The sequence below is a fragment of the Oncorhynchus kisutch genome, linkage group LG4 (genome assembly GCF_002021735.2).
Source record: "Oncorhynchus kisutch isolate 150728-3 linkage group LG4, Okis_V2, whole genome shotgun sequence".
NCBI lineage: Eukaryota > Metazoa > Chordata > Actinopteri > Salmoniformes > Salmonidae > Oncorhynchus > Oncorhynchus kisutch.
The window spans coordinates 31,728,501-31,753,103 of NC_034177.2; the positions used below are offsets into that span (position 1 = coordinate 31,728,501).

Consider the following 24,603-nt stretch of genomic DNA (forward strand, 5'->3'; position numbering starts at 1 on the left):
AGCCCATACTCCCCACCTCTTCCTCAACTGACCGGTGCACATGATAAAATTGCCTTCCCTTACTACTAGAATCCCACTACCTTTACCAAAGAATGAGCCCTTTTGCCCGGATCAAGGACTTGACTTCCCTACCGCCCAACAGGACCTGAATATCTCAAATCAAATCAAATTATATTTGTCACAAGCGCCGAATAGAACAGGTTGTAGACCTTACCGTGAAATGTGTACTTACAAGCCCTTAACCAACAATGCAGTTCAAGAAATAGAGTTAAGAAAATATTTACTAAATAAAAAAAATCTTAAAGTAACACAAGAAAGGTACATAACAATAACAAGGCTATATACAGGGGGTACCGGTACCGAGTCAATGTGCGGGGGTACAGGTTAAAGGTCGGGATCATTTGTAATGTGACTCTGCATAGATAATAAACAACGAGTAGCAGAGGTGTAAATAGTCCGGATGGCCATTTGATTAATTGTTCAGCAGTCTTATGGCTTGGGGGTAGAAGCTGTTATTAAGGAGCCTTTTGGTCCTAGACTTAGCACTCCGGTACCGCTTGCCATGCGGTAGCAGGGAGAACAGTCTATGACACCGCCAAGTATATAGGTCCTGGATGTCAGGAAGCTTGGCCACAGTGATGTACTGGGCCATACACACTACCCTCTGTAGCGCCTTTCGGTCAGATACTGAGCAGTTGCCTGTTCGGCCCTCATTAATTCACACAGCTTATTGCATCTTCCTCATCACATATTTCACATTCCCACCTCTCTTCCATACAGCCACATCATCAGCATACAAGGCCACACCCACTCCTTGTCCTGCCTATTATGTCATCTACAGCAGTGGATCTCAACTGGTTTTGCCTAGGGACCCAAATTTGACAATGACAATTGAGTCGCGACCCAACATTATGGACTGTCGATGATTACATTTTATAATGTTGTGTTGCAACTACCTTCTTGGGAAGGCTTCACTTGCAAAATAGACTGTCTCAATTATGGTATTAAAGAAAGTCATTACACAGCCATATTAACTGAGCAAACTTTTATTATCAGTTGAAGAGAATAGGCCATTTAATTAGGTGACCAGTTCAGGAGTGGGTGTAAGAAATCATCAGACTCAGAACATGACATCATAACCAGTCCAATAATGTTAATGAACAGTAACACATACCAGTGTTTAAAATATAAAAAACAGCAATCAGCAGAAATTCTTAATCATCAATTACAATGTCAATAGTTTCACAACCTTACATGTTTTTTAAAGGTGTAAGTTTTTAACCAGTTCAATAAAATGTCATATGCATGTCAGAATGAATTAACAATAATAATTAAAATAGTGAATCATAACTTTAGTTTTCAGCCACTTTAACACAGATAGGTAGTGCTGAACGGTAGCATGATTCTGATTTCATGACAGGCGAGAACAGGATACTATCCCATTACGCTGCACCAGAACTTTGGTGGTGTCATTTCCGGGAAGTGCATGCTCAGTCCGCGATCAAATGACAGCTCCACCATCAGATTTTCTTTGTTGCTTGGCAACGTGACGCTTCCCATCTCCACTCTAAAGGGGTCCCGTATCCAGTCGTCTTGTCTCTTGTTCTCCTCCGGGAAGTAGTCGCACCCTGCAACCCAACAAATGGTTTGTGGGTGAGGTAATAAATACTAGACATAACATGACAATAAGCATTTTTCAATCACAATACTAAACATATCATGCAAAAATAAATGTCATACAGTATGAAGGATGAACATAGAAGTACATTAGATGTGCACCTAACCAAGTCTAAGAATATTCAATATTATCATGGAGTTAACTGGAATTGGAGTTGAATGTTTCTGATGACACACACTAATAATTCTGGCCCTTGTTCTGTCACTTTAAAGTAAATGGTGAAGATGTAAACACAGTATTGTCAGCAACACCTTATTTATGATACATAATCTCCCTAATATGTGACAATGACCCATTCAGTTGCATGTAGACAGAATATATTAGAAAAATAAAAAATAAAAATGTATAAATATATATATATAAACAATCCTTCTAACTAACCAATATTCTCTGAAATGTCTATATATTTTAGTTTATGCTTAATTATCTGCATAATGTTCCACACATTCAAAGCATTTGTGGTTTTACTTTCTCTCCTTATATATACACAATTGGGGGGGGGGGGGGGGAATATACTGTTACGGATACAGGTATCTTGTGTGTGTGTATCCTGTGTGTGCTTTTCTTTTCTCTCCTCCTCACAGGTGGCAATCATCATTCCCCAATCAGTCATCAATCAGTCGCTAATCAGAAGACACACCTCCTGTTTCCATTACCCTATCACATTCCCTTTCCCTTGGTTTAAAAACCCTGTCTGTTTGCTTCAGAGTGCAACCTCTTGGTAGTGCAATGACATGACACCACCTGTGAGTAGTGTTTTTGTTGTTATGTTTGATGGTGGGAAAAGGGGGTACTAAGACAAGTCGCCCACAGTACCCGTAGGACTACTTTGTCTAAAAACACTGAACTGGGCGGACCACCCACTATTTTTGGTTAGTTCGCTGTATAGTAGTAGGCTAGTCTAGCTTAGGGGTGTTTTTGGATATTGGTTTCTTTCCTTGGATCCAGTTTTCACAATTCCTGACATTTTAATCCTAGTAAAAATTCCCCGTCTTAGGAAATTTAGGATCACCCCTTCATTTTAAGAATGTGACATGTCAGAGTAATAGTAATTTCTTTCATCACATTCCCAGTGGGTCAGAAGTTTACATGCACTCAATTAGTATTTGGTAGCGTTGCCTTTAAATTGTTTAACTCGGGTCAAATGTTTCTGGTAGCCTTCCACAAGCTTCCTACAATAAGTTGGGTGAATTTTGGCCCAGGTTTGTGAGTCAGGTTTGTAAGCCTCCTTGTTCGAACACGTTTTCAGTTCTTCCCACATTTTGTGATGGCCACTCCAATACCTTGACTTTGTTGCCACGACTTTGGAAGTATGCTTGGTGTCATTGTCCCTTTAGAAGACTAATTTACGACCAAGCTTTAACTTCCTGACTGATGTCTTGATGTTGCTTCAATATAGCCACATTGTTTTCCATTCTCATGATGCCATCTATTTTGTGAAGTGCACCAGTCCCTCTTGTAGCAAAGCACCCCCACAACATGTTGCTGCCACCACCGTGCTTCACGGTTGGGATGATGTTCGGCTTGCAAGCCTCTCCCTTTTCCCTCCACATAACGATGGTCATTATGGCCAAACAGTTCTATTTTTGCTTCATCAGACCAGAGGACATTTCTAGAAAAAGTACAGTCTTCGTCCCCATGTGCAGTTGCAAACCGTAGTCTGGCTTTTTTATGGCTGTTTTGGGGCAGTGTCTTTTTCCTTGCTGAGCGGCCTTTCAGGTTGTCGATATAGGACTCGTTTTACTATGGATACTTTTGTACCTGTTTCCTCCAGCTTCAAGGTCCTTTGCTGTCCTGTGATAAGATTTGCACTTTTCGCACAAAATTATTCATCTCTAGGTGACATAACATCTACTTCCTGAGCGGTATGACTGCTGTGTACAGATGGACGTGGTACCTTCAGGCATTTGAAAATTGATCCCAAGGATGAACCAGACTTGTGGAGGTCTACAATTTGAGGTCTTGGCAGATTTCTTGATTTTCCCATGATGTCAAGCAAAGAGGCATTGCGTTTGAAGGTAGGCCTTGAAATACATCCACAGGTACACCTCCAATTGACTCAAATGTCAACTAACCTATTAGAAGCTTCTAAAGCCATGACAATTCTGAAAATGTCCATGCTGTTTAAAGGCAGTGAACTTAGTGTATGTAAACTTCTGACCCACTGGAAATGTCATACAGTGAATTAAGTGAAATAATCTCTAAACAATTGTTGGAAAAATGACTTGTCATGCAAAGTAGACTTGCCAAAACTATAGTTTGTTAACAAGAAATGTTGAGTGGTTGAAAAACGAGAATGACTCCAACCTAAGTGTATGTAAACTTCCGACTTCAACTGTAGCTGAAGTGTATTTGTATGTGTAAACTGTATGTGGGAATGTCTTATGTCCATCCTACATGAGTTGGTACATGGAATATTCATCAACTGCATAAAACAAATTGCTATGGCAAATAGAAGTATTGTTTAACAACTGTTACGAATCCCTTTGGCCAGACAGTCTGGGGGGGTGGTAACAACTCACGCAAATAAGTCAAAACGTAACAGTGAGAACAATAACCACAACTTTAATCTTCCGTCAAACTCAGGGTTTATTAATAAACACAGTAATATATGGGGGGGGCAGGAAAATGGGCTGAGCTGGACCCAAGGAAAGAAACAATAAGCATTCAAAAACACCCCTAAGCTAGACTAGCCTATTTCAACCACAGCTAACCAAAAATAGTGGGTGGTCCGCCCAGTTCTAACTAGTGTGTTTAACAAAGTTTACCTACGGGTAGTGTATGCCAATGGGCGACCTGTCTGGTTACCCCCTTTTCCCACCATCAATCAAACACCATAACCAAAAACAATACTCACACGTGGGGGCAAAGTGACATGTATCCTAAACCACACAAGAGCTCTACAAACATATGGCATTTACAGAGATTGCTCCAGAGAGAACAACTGACAGGGTTTTTTAAACCAAGGGAAAGGAACTGTGATTGGGTAGGAGAAAAAAAGCAGGTGTCTTCTGATTAGCGACTGATTGGGGAATGATTGCCATCTGTGAGTAGGGGGAGAGGGAGAGAAAAGAAATACACCCAGGATACACACAGAATACTTGTATCTGTAACAACTAACATTTTCAGATCATATTTTGACAAAACACATTGGTGCTTACAATGAATTCTCTATTGTCATGGACTTGGTGGGCACTGTCATCTGTGGTCTTTGTGATATGACTTTAAGCACGTTCTGATAACTGTCACTTAATATTTTTTTCTTAGTCTACAAACACCCTACATTTATTCACTCTGTGATAGCGTTGGATCCTAAATGTTAATTTTATTGTCATCCTGTAAATGGTTCAGTGCCTCTAATTTAGGCTGTGTAGAATGGGGATTAAAGGAAATGACCACTACTAGATTATGCTGATAAGGAAAAGAGCATACAGTTTTGGCCTGTGTATTCATTTGCCTATAACTAATCAGAATTCCATTATGTTTACATAAAGAAAATACTTCAAAATGAAGATCCTGCCATGGACAAGATTGGGTGGACATAAAGTGGAAAGGAGGGGAAATAACTCCCACCATGCAACAGGACAACTTCAGCTGCGGGGTCTTTGTAATGCAGGTTAGCTGTTATATTTTCAATAATGAATGGTTAGCTGTTATATTTTCAATAATGAATGGTTAGCTGTTATATTTTCAATAATGAATGGTTAGCTGTTATATTTTCAATAATGAATGGTTAGCTGTTATATTTTCAATAATGAATGGTTAGCTGTTATGTGACAATTTAGATCAAACTATTTTCTTTTTTGGTGTAGATGGCCAAGGAAGTTGCACAGAACTTCCCAAATGGATATAGAACCTTCACAAAAACACAGAGCAGCTGTGAAAAGAAATGGCTGAGGATATACTAAAAATGCCTGGTATGTAATGAAATTTAATTCAAAGTAAATGTAAATTATTTTTATGTAGTTCATGCCTATGATTTCAGAGTTCAACAAAGGCAACGACTGCTCCATGTGTGCCATTGATAAAGTACCTGGCTGTTGCCCAAAGACTGACTGGGTTAGTAACTTTATTTAACATGTTTATAATCTTTTCATAACAGACAGCATGTAAGACAATTTATGATAACACAATGGATGGCTAATTTGTCATACTGCATTGACATTTGATATGATTTGTAACGTGTTACGCTTTGTTCTGTTTTAGATTGAATGTTTTGCATGCCAATGGTGGTTCCATGTGCTGTACCTAGGGATGAATACAAATGAGTTCAATTGGTGTGAAGAACACAAACTGGAAGTGATGTCTTTGTTTAAAATGTATGCTATACCCCATCCACACTGAAGAGGCTCTGAAATGTACATCAACCAGGGATAAAGAGGAAGTTAACACAAATGTTTTGTACTTATTTGACGTAAAGTCTGACATTTTGGAAAATATTAAATATTCCATTTTAATTAATTGATTATTTGGCCACCATTATTGTGGTTACATGTTCAATATATGTATTGCCTGAACCCACTACAGCCTACCTTACTGGCTGTGCAGTTCACTCTCCATCCCTGCTTTGGACAATTAATAACATGACTCTCATACTTTGCCCTTTTCCTTTATGGTTGATATTAACGATGAAGGGAGATATTCTCTTTCTGTCCTATTGTGTACCACTCTTAAATACTGTGGCAAAATAAAGACTTAAGGAAAGGGAAAATAAAACTACTCAAAACTACCAATTTATTACAGATAAATATGAAAGAAAAGGGTAAATACAACTGGATTGAAGCCCCTAATTGTCAAACTATTAACGTACAACAATATAGAGGATACAAAACTAGAGGTTATGCAGTATGGGTATATATATCCACTGCACACTTCTGTGTCTAATTGACACGACCAAGAAGCTATTGAAATTCTAGTTTGAAAAATAAATGTAAAATCGTGTGAGATGAAAATGGACAAAGTAAAGGGTGGGCAATATGTAGACCCACTGAATGTACATTCTGAACCTTGTTTGAGGTCAGTAGGTCACATAACCAAGGAGATATTGAAATGTAAAATGTATGTAAAATCACCTGAGATGACGTGTCAAAAGGGTGTGCAATATAGAAGGGTAGTCAGTGGACATTCTGAACCTTGGTTGAGGTTACATGACCAAGGAGCTATTTGAATGTTTAAAAAAAGTCTGCACCCAATACAGCTAGCCTTCAACATATTCTTATAGCCTACATAGTCTTACCTCTGTTTTCTATCGAATTGTGTCCATTTTCTGTTTTAGAAAGATTTTCACAAATATGAAACAATAGATGCTATCATCATAAAACAATATCAATTTAGACCATACAAGGGACAAAACTTACCTTAAATTGAAAATATATTGTGTCAGTGGTTGCTTGTTGTGAGTGCTGAGGGAACTTTATGCACTTGGCCAGATGACTTTGCATCTTTGTTGCATTCTTCACATGATTTGGCACAGTATTTGCAAATGTACACAGCATTTCCTTCTACATTGGCTGCAGTGAAATGTCTCCACACATATAGTGCCAATTGCATTTTCCTGTTAAGATTTGTGTTTTTTTTAAACAAAACAAATACCATTCCATGTACAGATAAATAGTTAAGCGGTTAGATTAAACAACTCCTCTGTAAAATAAATGTTTTAAAATGAAACATGTATGGAAACAGGTGAATTAACACTCCTCAGTTAGCAGGCTCAAGCAAGCTAAAACCCACATTGTAGCAAAAACTAACTAGCAGAAATTAACAAGTTAGAAAATGGTTTAAACACACTTTGCTGTAGGCTACTATTTAACAAAAAATAATGTATTTCATATAAAATATTCCCACCCAGTATTGTCATCAAAACTTACCAGAAAGCATGTAGTCCTTGGCTCAGACAGTATAGTAGTGTGTGCTCAATAGCATCTCATTAATGTGCAAGATCTTGAATCAGCTGTACATGTGATGGAAGAGCACATGTGAAGGGAGAATGTACTGTACTGTACATGCAGAGGGTTGCAATTCCATTGAATTGGGGATACTTTAACCAAAATATGCCAAAAGACCTAGAATTAATTGCCTTGTGTATCCCACAAAAAAAGGGTCACTGTTATAAGCTAAGTTCTTTGATGATTTTAAGCAAAATTCCCCAAATTCCAGGGCTTAACTTCCCATGGAAAGGTCCGGAAAAATTCCGACCCTTTGCAACCCTAGATGCAGCCATTATTTACTATTTTGCGTGTAGGGTTACTATACGTAACTTTAACCCATTTTATAAGAGATTCTCCAAAATTGAAATATTACAGGCATTTATATATAAACTCCAGTCGTACTTTATCAAAAGCCTTTTCAAAGACAGCTATGAAAATCATGCCTGGTTTCCCAGACATTTCACAGTGTTCTATTGTTTCCAGTACTTGTCTTATATTATCTCCAATGTATCGTCCATGTAAAAAAAAAAATGTCTGATTAGGAGGAATAATATCTGACAAAATCTTTTTAATTCTATGCGCTAAGTATTTAGCTGTAAATTTTGCATCACAACACTGAGGTGTAAGAGGCCTCCAATTTTTTTTATGGACTGGATCTTTATTTGTACCACTTGGATCCTGTTTCAGTAATAATGAAATCAGACCTTCTTGTTGAGTGTACAATAATCTACCATTTTTATAGGAGTGGTTAGAACATGCTAATAACGGTCCTCTGAGTATATAAAAAAAAGTTTGGTATACCTCCACTGGTCTGCCATCCAGCCCTGGAGTTTTCCCAGATTTAAAGGCTTTAATTGCATCAAGAAATTCCTTCTCTGTAATTTGGCCGTCCCATGAGTCTTTCTGTACAGATGTTAATTTTACATTATTAATACAGGGGGGGGGGGGGGGGGGGGGGGTTATACAATTACCTTCGGTTAGTGGAGATGGAGGAGACTGACACGAAAACATATGCTTAAAGTACTTTACTTCCTCTTTCAAAATATTGTTTGGTGAATCATGAGTGACTCCATCATTTGTAACAAATTTCTGTAAAAAAAATGTTGGTAGCATTTCTATGTTGAAGATTGAAAATAATTTGGTGCGTTTTCCCCAATATTCAATCCAGTTTGCTTTATTTAAAAATATATATTACACTGGATCTTTCTTGAATAAGTTCCGCACATTTAAAAGTGGCCCATACAATAAGGGGATCTCTTATGTTATGTCGGAAAACGTCAGTTAAAAACAAGTTATCACCCAGTAGGCTTTGATCAAATTTCCAATATCCTCGCCTACATGTAAATTCTGTAAGAGTAATATATATATGCCAATTATGTGATGATCCGACTGCATTCTGTCCCCTATCAACACTTTTAAAATTTTGGTGCCAGAGAGAATGACATAAGAAAGTAATCAAGACGACTAGCTTGATTAAGCCTCCGCCATGTTTATCTAACTAGGTCAGGGTATTTAAGCCTCCATATATCCACTAATTCCAATATGTCAATGACATGCATGATTTCCTTAAGTGCCTGAGGGTGATACTGTAGTTATGCTTAGTCTAATACAGTGACAACCAAAAAATTACCCAAAAATATTTAGTTCGGTCAACGTAACCTAAATAGGATGTGAAGGTCTATGGTTCTGATTTCTGTGTGCATGTAAGTAGAAAAACATGTCGACTCACCCTACTTGTACAGAAACGCCAATGCCATCATCCTCTTTTTCATGTTGACAAAAAAGTCTATACTCTGTCATACAGTACACCCTTTATTTTTTATTGTCTTATAGGCTACCTGGCTAAAATGCTTGCTTGCTAGCATAACTTCCTTTCATGTGCAACATTAGCCTCCTACATCTAGCTACATATTGAACTTCCATCGACTCAGTCCAGGGGCACAATGTGTATGAATTTATGGTTGGATCAGAATTGCGGTTATAATCATTGGCCAGTATGGGGAATTAAGTAAAACCACAAGTCCAAATCCCTATCTCCATCTATGGCTAATTGAAGAATGGGACCATTTTTGCTAGCTAGCCACCGGAGGGAAACAACACAACGAGATGCAACAATTGAGGTTGTTTCTGTCAATTGTGCATTTCTCTTGAAGCGATGTGATAGGAGTCAAGCCAAATCCAAACCAAAAATGCCTTTTCAACGTTGGAAATATACGCATTTTAAACAACCGGAAAAAACTTATTTTCACCTTTCATTCAAAACATAAATTGAACTAAACTTCAATGTCTGGAAAATATGTATTTTAGACATATTTTCAACGTAATTTTGCTTACTGGGACTATTCTAGTTTTGCAGGGGGCAGCTATGTTTTGGTCTCCTCTAGAGCAGCAGAACGGCCAGGACCGGCCTGCAGGCTAGTTTGCTGCTGCAGGGCTGTAGCTGGATGCATCTCCCATCCTCACCTGATTCAGAATATATCATTTTCATAGTCATGGCATGCTTCGTTCAATACAATAGCTATGGCGAGAGAACCAAATATCCAGTATAAAACTAATTTAGCCCCGGTCTCAAACCACGCACCTGAGAGCAGCTCGGGGTCCTGAGGAAAAGGCTATAAGGACACAGAAGCCTGACGCCCAAACTATTTCATTTCAGAATGTATCCACATTAGGTTAGGGTTTGGGTAGTCTCGTGTTGCCATACCTCCAAAATCACAATGTTGTCGGGCCTGGTTCGTGACAAGGTTAGGTTAAGGTAATGGTTAGCGTTAGGTTTTTGCTAGTCGATCTAAGCATCAACTGTGTCCTTATAGTTTCTCCCCGACTCTCTCCATCGTGGTCCTGAAGTTTTACAGGAAAGCATAGTATGGAGGAATGCAGCATCATTATCCAACTTCCACCTCCCTGATCCTAGATTTCCACTAGTTACCATAGCCACAAAGTCCTCATTGTTTATTGCAAAAGTGAATGACAACAAAAATGGGATTTTTGATCATAATTAATGGTAAGGGTTAGACATAAGGTTAGCAGTGTGAAAATCACATTTATCACATTTATCAAAAGATAAATAGTCTTCTTCATCTTCTATGAGGTTTAACAGTGGTTGGTATCCAATTTGTTGCATTACCAACACCTACTAGACTGGAGTACAACTCCCTTATACTTTGCTTGAAAAAATAATAAAAATGTACTAAATAAATACCCTACCATCTAACACTACACTCACTATTTTCAAAATGATATACAGAATTTAACACCATCCTATTCCACTAATTAAATGTATTTATTCCTACCTCATGCCATCATCCTGAAAGGATGGGACATCACCACTTAACACACCCTGTAACTCTTCTGATGTCAAGTCTCGCACACCCAAATACCACCACAACCTCACTTTTCTGAGACTTCCGATCCATCCCTGCAGTACAATTGATAAGCATTGCTATAAATGCTAAAAATCCAATCTTACTGAAACTTATTTCACTTTTTGGCCTATCCCTCTGTAATGGTACAGCTCTACTACTCCTCCCCTTTAACCCATCTTCCTCTACTTTCTTTACTGCATCAGCATATGACAACTTCTGCTCTACTCTAACCCTGGAAACCTCAACCTGCCTCTCTCGCACCAGACATTTCTGATCCCCAGCTCCACGGGCATCCCTACAATTAACACATTCCACTACTTTCCTCAATACTAAACATCCCTTTGTCTCATGCCCTTCTGCACATTTCTCACACCTTGGACCCTGCCTCCTACACACTGCTGCCACATGCCCATAAGCTTGACACCTGTAACATCGTAATGTATTCGGCACATACGCTCGTACAGGATAACTTATATATTCTAACTTCACTTTGTCAGGCAAAGACTCAACTTCAAAACTCAAAAGAACAGACAATGACTCTTCTGTTTCCCGACTCTCTCCACCCTGTCTGCGTCGCATCAATTGACGAGCCTCACATCCCCTGGGAATCTTTGCCCTCAGCTGGTCAACTTTTACATCTACTGCTACCCCAGTTATCACTTTTCTTGAGAATGAAACAATTAACTTTTTTAGTTTCCCTCGAGCGCATTCTTACTCTGCCCAACAGAATCACAAACAATTATCACTAGATCACTTCTGGTTACCCTCACCGATTCCACATGACCCAACTCTTTTTTTCACCCACTGTGAAACCACAAATGGATCAGCCATAAGGCAAGAGTCCCCTTTTTCCATAAACCTCGCTCCTACTGTCACAGACTCTTCTTTATCCTGATCCTCAGTGCATACTTCACCCTCATTCACTTCCATTTCTCCTCCTGTCTTTACCTCCCTCTGCTTACACTTTCTTCCCTTCACTTTCTTCCCTTCTTCTTTAACAAACCATCTCCCTTTTTTCAACCATTCTTATCTGACTCAAGCTCACCCTCTTCTTCCCTCTCTCTCTTAGACCTTCTTCCCTCTCAATCTTAGACCTTCTTCCCTCTCTCTTATACCTTTTCTCCCTCTCCATTTCCCTCCATTCCTCCTCTGTTTTCAACGTATACGTCTCCTCATGATAATACTGCACTACGCCTGACCGCCATCTCCTTCCCGCCTTCTCCAGGGCAGTGTTGCCAACTCCTCAATAAGGAAAGTAGCTATTGGCTGTCCTAAAAGTCGCTAAAATACATCATCACCTAATTTGCATAATTAGCCATGTGCATGTAATTGTGATGGACGCTGTAGGAGAGAGGAATAACATCGTGGGAGAGACAAAAATTTAGTAAAAAACACCCTAATATGTTTAGAACTACAAATGAACTTTCTTCTGTCGATTCTTTTTTTTTTTCATGTCACAATTCCAACCCTCCTCCTTTATCCAGGCTTGGGACCTGCAAAAGTGACCTAAAAGAGACACTCTGGCGGAGTTACTTAGTTTTTAATTTAATTTTTATTTGATTGGTTTTTGTTTTTTAGTTTAGTTTTCTTAATTTGGTTTGGTTTTTAACCTTGTGGTCCACAACAAGTCACAGTAAAACATGAACATTTTTAACCATAACATTTTTTTTTTTTTGTATACAATCTAAATTAACAATCCAAATGGACCAAAAAGAAACAATAGAAAAAACTGTCAATGTGGTATGTTATGGTAACTAGTCTAGCCCTAATTTGGTTATTTTTTTACATTTTCAGAACCCCCTCCACACACACACAAGATGTGCTGGCTCACAGAAAGAGTGGGTCATAGTCATTTTGGTAAAGGGAGCTGACTTAAATGAGTAAGCAGCTGATGTGCCAAAAAGCTGCAAAACATTATCAGGCAGCTGGTGCTCATAGCAAGCCTCACCAGACAGCTTCAGTCCATATTGAATGTACAGAATGGAGTTAAGGGTCTGCAAGGACATCCGATTTCTAAGGTTGTTTTTTACACACTCATCTGGCTGAATACTCTCTCGACTTCAGCATTCGAGTGTGGCAAGGACAACACAGACACAGCAGCCATGGCAAGTTCTTGAAACGGGTTGATATCAGCTGCATCCCTGAACTTCCAAATCTCACTCCAGAAGCCCAGTGTGTTTTTTGTCTCATTCCATTTACCAAGATGGATGCCACGCCATTGCTGGACAATCTTGTCTATCTCTGCAGGTGAGTAGCCAAGGAGCTTGGCTATTTTTTTCTATTTCTCCAAGGCTCTTATTGTGCTTTAGAGTCCTCCACATTGAAGACTGACATGTACTGCAATTCTTCGATGTGTCCAGCAGTCTCACCCTCGACTCATTAGTGAGGGAGATGGTAAAGGCTACACACCCCTTTCGGACATTGTTTTCATCCTCAGGCGCTAGGTGGAGCTCAGCTGCCTTTGACTCAAAAAGGTAACCAAGGTACGGTTTGGGACTGATGTATCCATCTATTGGCCCTTTGAGTACATCAACATTTGCCAGTGGATTCAGCACCCTGCTGCTCACAGACTTGATCAGGCTAACCAAACTGTCAAGTAGCTTAAGAGGATCTACTTGCTCTCCCTTAAAAACCTTGATGGCCAACTGTACCTCACCCAGTACTGACTTCAAAAAAGTCAGATACAATATGTTTTGAGGATCACTGTACATGGAGTATAAAACCTCAGCCATGTAGCAGTGTTCACTGGACTTGGGGACTGCAAAATGCAGCCTAAGCTCCCCCCACTGGTCCAAATGTGTGAAACCGCGGGTTCAATGGAGAGCCAACATGTGGCACACACCTTGGCTATCTGTAAAGGTTTCCCACCACAGTTGATGGTATCATATATGGCCTTGTAGGCCTCCCTGCGCTTTGGAGACACTGAAAACTAGTTATAAGTATCTCGTACCAAGTACTCCACACTACGGGGATGGTGTATTTGGAAGCATTACTTATAGCAAGCTGCAGAGAGTGGCACACGCAGCAAATAAGAACCAGATATTTGAGGCCATACTCCTCCTTCAGCACTTTATTGTCCACCTGCCTCTTGAGGATTGACCACAAGTTCTCAATGGGATTAAGGTCCGGGGAGTTTCCTGGCCATGGACACAAAATATCGATGTTTTGTTCCCCGAGTCACTTAGTTATCACTTTTGCCTTATGGCAAGGTGCTCCATCATGATGGAAAAGGCATTGTTCATCACCAAACTGTTCTTGGATGGTTGGGAGAAGTTGCTCTCGGAGGATGTGTTGGTACAATTCTTTATTCATGGCTGTGTTCTTAGGCAAAATTGTGAGTGAGCCCACTACCTTGGCTGAGAAGCAACCCCACACATGAATGGTCTCAGGATGCTTTACTGTTGGCATGACACAAGGCTGATGGTAGTGCTCACCTTGTCTTCTCCGGACAAGCTTTTATCTGGATGCCCCAAACAATCGGAAAGGGGATTCATCAGAGAAAGTGACTTTACCCCAGTCCTCAGCAGTCCAATCCCTGTACCTTTTGCAGAATATCAGCCTGTCCCTGATGTTTTTCCTGGAGAGAAGTGGCTTCTTTGCTGCCCTTCTTGACACCAGGCCATCCTCCAAACGTCTTCATCTCACTGTGCGTGCAGATGCACTCACACCTGCCTGCTGCCATTCCTGAACAAGCTCTGCACTGATAGTGCCCCGATCCCGCAGCTGAATCAACTTTAGGAGACGGTCCTGGAGCTTGCTGGACGTTCTTTTTTGGAAATGTTTTTTGGGGGATTAAGTTCATTTGCATGGCAAAGAGGGACTTTGCAATTAATTCATCTGATCACTCTTCATAACATTCTGGAGTAAATTGCCATCATACAAACTGAGGCAGTAGACTTTGTGAAAATTAATATTTGTGTCATCCTGAAAACTTTTGGCCACGACTGTACAGTTTAGACTGAGACATGATGAGCTAGCCAGCTAGATGTTTAGCTTATGTCACAGAGAGGCGCAAACACACAGTGGACAAGGTGAGTAAGTGACAGGCTGTGTGAGTCAAATGCAGTGATTTATTTAGACAAATATACAAAGAACATTTTACATTTACATCACGCCTTGAATGTAGACCAGGGCGGGATCAGCCAGCGGCTTCCCGCATGTGCGATTCATTTGCAGTCTGGACGAGGAAGGATGAATGTCTCCTGCTCTGACTGCAGCGCCACGACTGGGCCGCCTGTGAGTGTTTTGGGACGAGAACCACTGCAGCACCCGCTGCTAGCTGAGAAGAGTAAGAACGATACGTGCTTTCACGTCAGAGTCTCCAAAAGCACCTGAAAAAGTGCTTTTTTGAAAATGTGTCGCTAGAGGAGTCTGAATGCTCGCTAAATATAGCGATAAGTCGCTAAATTGGCAACACTGCTCCAGGGACACGTGCTTCACGTCAGAGTCTCCATTAACACCAGAAAAAGTCGCTAGATTCCATTCCATTTCCGGGAACAAAAAAATAACCTTCTCAATGTCCATCCGGAATCCCCAAAGATAAATTGTATAAAAGGCGGGATTTATAACTTTGTGACTGTGGTAACCCTATTCCCAGTTTAGTTGACAGATGCCGGCATCACTCTGTTCGTCCTCCCCGTAACCGCTCGACTCATGTCCCCCGCTTCTCCCCTCAGCGCTCTAATCCTACCTATTCCTCTCGCAGAAAACGGTGCCACGTCTCAAACTGCCTTCGTATCTGTGTGGTATTTAGCTCATGTTTAACCATTGACTCGGTTTTAACGCGGGCGTTGTTAGCTAATTAACTACCTTGCTTCGTTCCGCCTTCCCCTACAAATCAAGCACGCCTTTACTGTGGCCAATCAGAAACGATGGTATCGTAGCGGCAATTTATAATCAACTTCCATCCATTGTCATTTTAACCATCCAGCAACACAGCAGCACCTTAACATCTGTTTAGTGTCCAGCAAAGGACAAATGACAATGTAAAAGATTATACTTTTGAATTGTAATTAATGAAGTGAAATTATGAATTGGCAAGTCGCTAGCTAGCTAACGTTAGATAAGTGATTTCAGTGCGGTCGCTCATGAGGAGAGTTCGCTGGGTGACAACGCCGGCAATCTGACTGCTTTCATGCTAGCTGTTACGGCAACTGCACAGATTCATATCTTTGGAACATCTGTTCTAGCTAGCTAGCGTCCTTATTTCATGAAGCATATCCATTGAAGATGGAAAAGGATGTTTCCAGCGTAAGCAAACATAATGGTGAGTGTTGGTCGTAGTTGATGGACTTCTATAAGTTACACTACAGTACTTGACGGTTTATTTGTTAGTTTTGTCTGTATCTCCATGAGTTTATTTGTACTTTACAGCCACGAAGACAGATCTGAGTTTGTTGCTGGAGTGTCTGAAGTACCAGATGAGATGTCCTGATTCACAGAAACAAGCTCTTCTGACCATCTATTCTATCTGTCAACAGAGAGGTCACACACACACAGCAAATCCCCTAAAGATATATTTGTCTATAAATCTAACAGTTATGCAATGGCACTGATTTTCTCTCTCTCTTTCTCAGAGGAGAATGTGAACTTCTTCAGAGAGATTGGAGGGGTGGTGTTTGTGTACAACCTCTCCAAATCTAGTGCTCACGCAGAGGTCAGGGAGACCTCTCTCTTCATACTGGGAACGCTGGCAGAGGCTAATGGTGTGTGTGTGTACTGGTAGTGTACTTTAAGCAGGTTCTCTGATGCTGTATGTGAATTGTAAATAGGCTGTGTGTGTGTGTGTGTGTAGTGTACTGTAAGCAGGCCTTGTGTAGGAGGGAGCTGTTCAGTGATCTGACAGATGGTCTGATGCAGCAGGACAGCCCACTGACCCAGAAGAGAGTAGCTGTCTACCTGATCTCTGTCCTCGTCGCCAACAACAGTAAGCGCTGCGGTTGAGAATTGATTTTGGACAGGGAGTGATTGTCATGACAGGCATGTGTTCAGCTGGTATAGCCAGAGGAGGATGGACCGCCCCTTCTTGGGCTCCCCTGTCTGGTGCTTCTCAAGGTTACTTCCTTCCATGAAGTTTTTCCTTGCCACTGTGGTACTGTTTGATCTTTGGGGTCTAGGCCATGTTACTGTAAGGCACTTTGGGATGTTTATGTGAAAATCACTGTATATTGCACATTAAATGTGATTGTGTGTGCTGCTTTAGGGTCTGGACAGATTTTCGCTCAGACCTCTGGCTGTCTGGACATCCTGCTAGACTTGTTCAGGTAAACACTGAAAAGCACCACTGGTTTTCAGGCAGAAGTTTCCAAATGGACAACTAATTTACTTTTACAGAAGACCGGGATGGTCGAGGTGAGCAGTAGATACAAATAGCACTGAAACTAAATAGGACAACACCAATTCAGGTTGATTGATTTTTCACTTCACAGGACTAGTTTCCCTCTCTCTGGCAAGGCCACAGTGAAACCTGCGAACATCACTCAGCTGTTCCAACTCTGGACCTCTGTGTCCAGTGCTCTCTGTGGCTGTGTCAACAACCCCCAGAATGGTAACACCTGTGTCCGTGTGTATGTTTGTGTCCTTGTACAGTGTTCTATGCAGCTGAACATAAAATAAACCACTGTGGTTATACATGCATGTGTGTATCTTGCAGTAGGTTAATGTTTTAGAGAGATGGAACAGAAGGGAAATCGAAGGAAGAAAACCTTTTTTTGTCTCATGTCTTAACCCTTTCTTTCCCTAGAGGAGAGCCAGCGTATCTGTGTGTCAGCCTTCCCCCTGGTCAAGTCCTGGCTGCAGCAGCTCTCTCACCCCCAGGCAGAGATGGTTCAGCCCATCTGCTCCTTCATAGCCATGACAGTCGCCAACAACCGTGAGTAAGACCGGGATGATGCACTGACACTGTTTGGAGTCCGTTACTTGCATATGTATCCATATCTTGTGATTTAAAATGGTCGGTTAGCCTTTTTCAAAGATTTGCTTAAGTTGTCTGTCACACACAGAATACCTAGGTTGCTCTTGCAATGGTTGATTTGTAATTGTAATCCGACTAGTTTTATAAGTGTAGTGTTGTTGGTTCTATTTCCATGATGGCCTGACAAAGATCTGAAGGATTGATGCAGACCTTCAGTATGTAGAGGTTACAGTATCTTGGAGTGTTTTGGTTTAGACAACCTTTCACTAACTGTTCAAATGAAGGTCTCTCTCTCGTGTCATGGATGGATGCTTTTAGTCTGTAGATACTACAGTGTAGAGAACAGTTTTGGTTTATCTTTTGAACTAACATTATCTTGTATTTCACTCCTTTCTCTGTGTCTCACTATCTATCTCTCCCTCTGGATCCCTCTCTCTCTATCAGATTGTGCTCAGGAGAGTTTTTCCAGAGTTGGCGGGCTCGGAACTCTGACCCAAACTCTGATTCACTTTGCCTCTGATGCCTCCCACAGCCCATTGGCCTGTCAGCTGTCTGTCATCATGACCAAAACTGTGTCAGCCTGCATCACTGACAACCGTGAGTGAATCACTCCCTGAATCGCAAATCAACCCCTACCCCCTAGGCAACTAGATTCATCGGCGGGATGATTTTTGTCAGAGCGGAGGGTCGGGGAGCTGGAACATAATTATAAGAATTTGTATACTGAAAATTGACCACAACTAAACCCAAAAGGAGATGGTATTTGAAAAGAACAGTTTTCATACCTTGATTACATTGAGACACAATCACACATCCTAAATCATTTTTTGCTGAATTCCTGATGATTATACAGACTTTGTGTTGCCAAAAACACACAAAAAATCTTTGCTTTTACTAGAAACTTTGGGGGGGGCAAAAAATAAATTGCTCACAGGAAGATTTTGGCCTGTTGCCTATCCCTGCTATAGGCCTAGGCACTTGTATAGAACTCATTCACTCTCATACAGCCATGTAAACCAGCGCTCCTCAGGTAACCAGTCCATTCTGTCCTCTGTGCGTAGCTGTGTTGGTGTCAGGTCTGGCAGGTTATGGTTTGGTTCCCCCCCTCATCTCCCTGCTGTCCAGCCCCATCCTGGATCCCCAAGGCAGGCTAATTATCATACTCACCCTGGGACACTGTACTGAGGCCTCTGGTAACTAGCACAGCTTAATTGGAAACAAATAATGACCACATTACATCAATGATAACAGCACAGTAATAACTGGAATAACTACTAGAGTATTTAACCCCCCCCCCCTCCAGAGGAGCACCAGTCTCAGTTGTTACAGTGTGGAGGTCTGTCCCTCATCATCACTCTACTGACTGAGTCTACCAGCGAAGAGCTCAGGAAGGCTGCTACGTTCATACTGCAGACCTGCAAACAGGCTAGTGAGTGTACACATACACACACACACAAAGACCTGTGTTCAAAGGTCAGCGAGTCAGTTAAAGTGAGTCTAGCCATTTGATGTCCATGGCACTCTCCTATCATCCTTCTCTCTTCCCAGCTGTGTCTCTGCGTGGTGCAGTCCAGGGGGTGTCCCTGGGTCAGACTGGGGAGCTGGAGCCCCCTGTGGACATGGAGGGGTACTGGAGGTCAGCACGAGACATGCTGCACAGGATCAACCAGCTGGAGAGACAACAGGCTCAGGTGTACTAAATATACACACACACACACACACACACACAGCAATCTTTACAAAGGCACTACAAACATCAGTCTTCTCCCCCACACACAGGCATATACACTCAGTCCCTCATCCACGTGCACACTCCTCAAACCCCAAGCTTTTATATAGACACACAAGTCTTCCTCTTATCTCATGTGTGTGTGTGCGGTGTTGGGGTTGTTGCCCAGGGAGCTGAGGAAGAGTGGGAGGAGGACACACCGAACCCCCCAGACCAACAGAACCCTGCAGGATTGGCGAGGAAGGAGCTCCTCTCACCCATACCCCTCCCCCCAACCCCCGACCACATCTCCTTACCATACCAGGAGAGGAGAGGAGGAGGAGATAAGAGTTGGAGAGGAGTAGAGTGGAGGGGCCAACAGAGAAGATATGGAAGTGGAGGAGAGAAAGGAGAGGAGAGGGCAATGGATGGCGAGAGAGAGACCCCTGTCCTAGCGAGGGTGGGTAGAGATGGAGAGAGAGTGAAGCGAGACCAGAGAGAGGAGAATCAACCCACAAACAGAGGGCATGACCTAATGGTGAGGTTCTAACTAGGTTCCAGTCCACTCCCCACACAATTGTTCTGTACAGACCTTTGGCCCCTACCCTCTAGGCCAGGCCTGGACAATTCCAGTCCTTGGGGGCCTGATTGGTGTCACGCTTTTGCCCCAGCTAACACAGCTGACTCCAATAATCAACTAATCATGATCTTCAGTTAAAAATGCTGGGAGTGTAACCAATCAGGCCCCTGAGGACTGGAGTTGCCCAGGTCTGCTCTAGGCACTTCATGTTCACCTGAAAGGATTGGATAGGTATAACAAGCAATATTGTAGCTCCACTATGTCGTATGATATGTTGTCAAAAGTTGTGGTTGTTTTGACCACTAGCGTGTAAGGAGATTCCAAGCCAGTGAGGAGCCGCAGAAACACAGCCGCAGCAGCAGAGAGCGAGAGAAGAGGACCCGCACACACCCTCTCACACATCAAGAGAGGGAGAGCGACAGGGCAGCATACAGAAACACAGCGGCAGAACAGGAAAGATGCACCACGCTGCACACACTTGGAAACACACAAAGAGAGAAGAAAAGGGACAGGGGCTCGGCAGCTATGAGAAACACTTATCCTCTCTACACGAACACACTGGCAGAGAAAGGCAAAACCACACAGACCGAGAACTGCCGAGACGAGCACCCTGGGAGGAGACTGCAGACTGTGTCAGCCGCGGGCCATGCTGGACTTGGTACAGCTGGTGTCGCGGGGCAGCCCAGTGGTGGAGAGGATGAGCGGTGTTCTGTATGTCTGGGGACGGGAACACTGGTCACCTCCTCTTCCTCCAGGTCACTAGAGGGACACTCCCAGACACACACACACAGGTCAGTACACTGCACAATATGCAAATGCTATATTTATTGAAACATGATTCTTGTGAAGTGTTTCATCTTAATGTTATGTAAGAAATTAATTGGAATTCTGTATATACCTGTTTGTTTCTCCCTCGTGGTTCGGGGTTTAGCCAAGTGTTCAAGTGCCCAGCTCCAGGGAAGTCAGGTTTGGGCAGGCAGAAGAAACAGTTGGACAATGAAGGTACAAAATGTCAATGGGATAAAGTGACAATGCAAAACTGTGTTTATCGCTTCATCGACAGTTCTGAAAGAAAGCTGAACAGTCTCTTACCAAATCCCAACAGTAATATAGTTCTTGCCTCTCTCTCCCCCCCCTGCACTTTCTTAGATGTCCTCTCTGTGTGTTCTGAGCTGCTGGACAGTGAGATCCGTAAAATAATGGAGACTCCAGCCACCACATATAAACCCACCTATAGGTGCTCAGGTGTGTGTGTGTGTGTGTGTGTGTGAGTATGTATACAGTATAGTGTGTGTTTGTTTGTTAACCCAGCTGTTTCCATCTCCCCAGGCTGTGGGTTGCGGTTCAGTGAGGTGACCAGCCGGTCATTCCCTGTCCTCCAGAGGTCCTGTCCTCACAGCTGTGACCTGCACATGGTGCTGCAGCAGGCCACACACAGCTACACAAAGTGCCTCCGAGAAATATGCAGGAGGAGAGATGCACACACGACCAAGCAGAGAGAGGGAGGGATGCAGAGCGTCTCAGATAACTGCAGAGGTAAGAATTCTGAAGTGCTGAACACACACGATCTGACGTGATGTGTGTCCTGTTGTAACAGATGCCAGTCTAACTCCTATCCATAAAGGAACCCTGCTGAAGAGCTTCTCAACCCACAGAGGACAATACAGAAATGACCACAACCGTAAGATTCACCATCTCACCAAAAAGTTCTATCCTCTGTCTTTGGGTTGGAAAACGACAACCTATTATATTATTCTCTATCGCGCTCCCCCCCCATTTCTGTCAGATGTGAGTCTCACCCCTCTAAAGAAGCGTAGTCCATATGGAGATATCACCCTGACTCCTGTGCGTAGAGGTGGTCTGATGAGGAGCGTCTCCTCTGTCACCAGCAGGGGGCAGGAGAGAGGAGGTACAGGATGTTCAGACAACATAACACACTGCAGCACATTGGCACTTTAGCCTTCATTTAACCCGACTCATAATGAGAGCCTTATTGCTTCTAATGTGTCCTCTCTCTCTCACTCACTCACTCACACACACAGATGTTAGTCTCACTCCCTTGAAGAAGGCTCGGCCCTCTGAAGGTAAGGAAATGAAGCTTTTGTTGAAATGTGATACTGTATGTTTTGTTTCGATTTCTTTTTGGATGGAAGTGTTTGTGTTTAAATATTACTTCTGGAAGTTGTTCTGATCATGCCTCCTAGCTGTCAGGGTTATATAATCATGCATTATGGTATTGTGCAACAATTACACTGGTATGATTGGGGGTATCTCACTCGATCATTGCAAGGGGTCAGAGGTTAGGGTCAGTCTTGTGCTCAGGATACAGAATGGGGTTAGAAAGAGGCTGAGATTTGGGCTAAATTCGAAATGGGTGTTGGAGATTGGATAGTTATGGGATAAGTTGATGATTGGAGATAGTTGAGTTATGGGATAAGTTAGACGGTGGTGACGGGCTGCTTTGAGGTTATAACCAATATGCGACTTGAATGCCTGTGTGTATACACATGCCTGTGTGTGTGCGCATTTGTGGTTGTGTGTGTTTCTCGTGAGATTCCTGGTGTCCAGTATATTCCTGGCAGCACAGAGGAATGTTGAACCACTGCCAATGTTCTCACAGGCCAGAGCGGCCTTAGTTGTTCAACACTAGCTCCTAGCTACAGTAGTCATCACTCTGTTACTGAGCTCTACAGCTGTACGACGCTAGCTAGTTTAGCCCCCCCCCTCCCCAATGTCATGTAGCAGTGTCCACTTCTAGTCTTTTGTGTTTCACTCTTCATTCAGATTTACTCTTGCCCTCTCTTTTTGAACACATGCTTCCTCGTCATCCACTTTTTTTGTCTGAAATACTACATTCTCTTTCTCCGTCTGTCCCTCTGTCGCCCTCTCGTGTGCTCTAGAGTCTCTACCCCCCCCCCTCCTCTTCTTTCTGTCTTTATCGCTTTTCTCTGTTTTCTCTGCCCCTCTCTCTTGCTCAGTCTCTCTCCCTCTCTGGCCATTGAATCTCTCCCTTGTGTACTATTGTTCTGGTTGCAGGCAGCTGTATTAGGTGTGACGAGTGACGTAATGTCACTCCATTGGAGAAGGGAGGGAGAGATGGTATTTAGTCTTTATTAGATTGTCTGTGTTTAGTTCAATACGCTCTGACAACTGTTGGTCTCTGCTCTCAATGAGGCGTGACATCGGTTCTTTGCTTTCTGTCTCTCACCCTCTTTCTCTGACTGACACACACACACACAGAATAATGTTCTCTCTCTCGTTGACACACAGACAGGAGAACAGATCATGGGGAAGATGGTGCCATTGATGACCAGCAGGAGACTCTGTTCATGGGAAAACCCTCTCTGACTGTAAGGAGAGAGAGACCAGCTCTGTCTCTGTAGACGTGTATTGAATGGAGGTTAATCTATAGTGGATGGACTGTATAGGATGGCTAGTGTTCTAGTTACCAGGCAATGTGACAGCAGAGACAACTATGCCAGTATGTGTTTGTGTGATGGTGGCTCCTTCCCGTTTCAGTAGGGAAGTTTGTCTGTCGCAAAACCAAGGAAAGGAGGATGATGACTGATTGTGTTTTGTCTCATGTCCTCTTCCTGTCTCTTTCTGTTCTCTGCATTCTCGTACATTCAGTCTTTCCAATTTAAGCCCTGCCCTCTTTATTTCTCTCTCCCTCCCTCTCTTCATGTACAGAGGGAGAGGAGGAAATTCAGCCGTGACGAGGAGCGTTACCTGTGTCGAGGTTTGGTCTATCCTGGAACACCATCCTGTGGTCCTATCCCTTCCAGCCGGGGCGCACCAATGTAGATCTGGCCAAGACATACAAACACCTGCAGGTAACAGGCATCAACAATGGTTTTACAAATGTTTGTCATTGACTTCAATTTCAGTTGGTGAGTATTCGACTGAGCCTGCTGTCTCTCTGTCCCGTTCTGTCTTGTTCCCTCTCATTTTCTCTTTCTCTCCCACAGGCTAAATTCTAGGGTATGGATTCAACCTCTCCCTGAGATCTGAGAAGAACACACTGATTTGTCTATTGTACATCACAGTAATATATTTGAAATACTCTAATTTAATATTGAGTAATAGTTTTGAAGTACTTACATTTAATCCCTAGTTTGAAATTGTTAACTTCTATTTTGTACTACTGTAAGTAAACCACATGAAGATGTATTTGAAATGCGTTAATTTAATACTCATTGAGGATTAACGACCGATCTGTTCTGTATTCCTCAACCTTGTTTTTTACGCAGCAGTATTGTGGTGCCTATGTGAAGTAGTTGAATAGAAAAATGGAAATGATTAATGTAACTCACTTGACATTTTTCATAATTTTGTTCACTGTTCATGTATGTCTTGAGACTGAGATGGTTGTTCACTTGTCATCTCCTGAAGTTGTTTCTGTTGAATTAAACAGAAGGGTGTCCTATATGCA

At 42.3% G+C, this 24,603-nt stretch overlaps 1 protein-coding gene and 1 long non-coding RNA gene across 8 annotated transcripts; one reads left to right on the top strand and one right to left on the bottom strand.

Moving 5' to 3' along the window:
- Positions 1 to 1,029: 1,029 nt before the first annotated feature.
- Positions 1,030 to 4,646, bottom strand: LOC109889393 (uncharacterized). Its single transcript, XR_002255279.2, has 2 exons — positions 4,536 to 4,646; positions 1,030 to 1,628 (listed from the first exon to the last, which is right to left on the bottom strand). It is a non-coding gene; the product is annotated as an uncharacterized LOC109889393 (long non-coding RNA).
- Positions 4,647 to 14,981: 10,335 nt separating this feature from the next.
- Positions 14,982 to 24,603, top strand: terb1 (telomere repeat binding bouquet formation protein 1). Of its 7 annotated transcripts, none has more exons than XM_031822796.1 (22): positions 14,982 to 16,236; positions 16,344 to 16,454; positions 16,547 to 16,675; positions 16,765 to 16,896; positions 17,173 to 17,233; positions 17,399 to 17,517; positions 17,713 to 17,841; positions 18,328 to 18,480; positions 18,945 to 19,076; positions 19,187 to 19,312; positions 19,432 to 19,574; positions 19,782 to 20,129; positions 20,478 to 20,962; positions 21,103 to 21,173; positions 21,321 to 21,416; positions 21,501 to 21,707; positions 21,769 to 21,852; positions 21,958 to 22,080; positions 22,214 to 22,255; positions 23,442 to 23,521; positions 23,802 to 24,004; positions 24,140 to 24,603. In XM_031822796.1, the coding sequence occupies exons 1-21, from the start codon at positions 16,200 to 16,202 to the stop codon at positions 23,973 to 23,975; spliced, it is 2,982 nt and encodes a 993-aa protein (XP_031678656.1). In that variant the 5' UTR covers positions 14,982 to 16,199; the 3' UTR covers positions 23,976 to 24,004; positions 24,140 to 24,603. The 7 variants fall into 7 exon arrangements, 6 of the variants coding, with proteins under 6 accessions (XP_031678656.1, XP_031678659.1, XP_031678657.1 ...); XM_031822799.1 differs by having other exon boundaries at positions 23,862 to 24,004; XM_031822797.1 differs by having other exon boundaries at positions 21,796 to 21,852.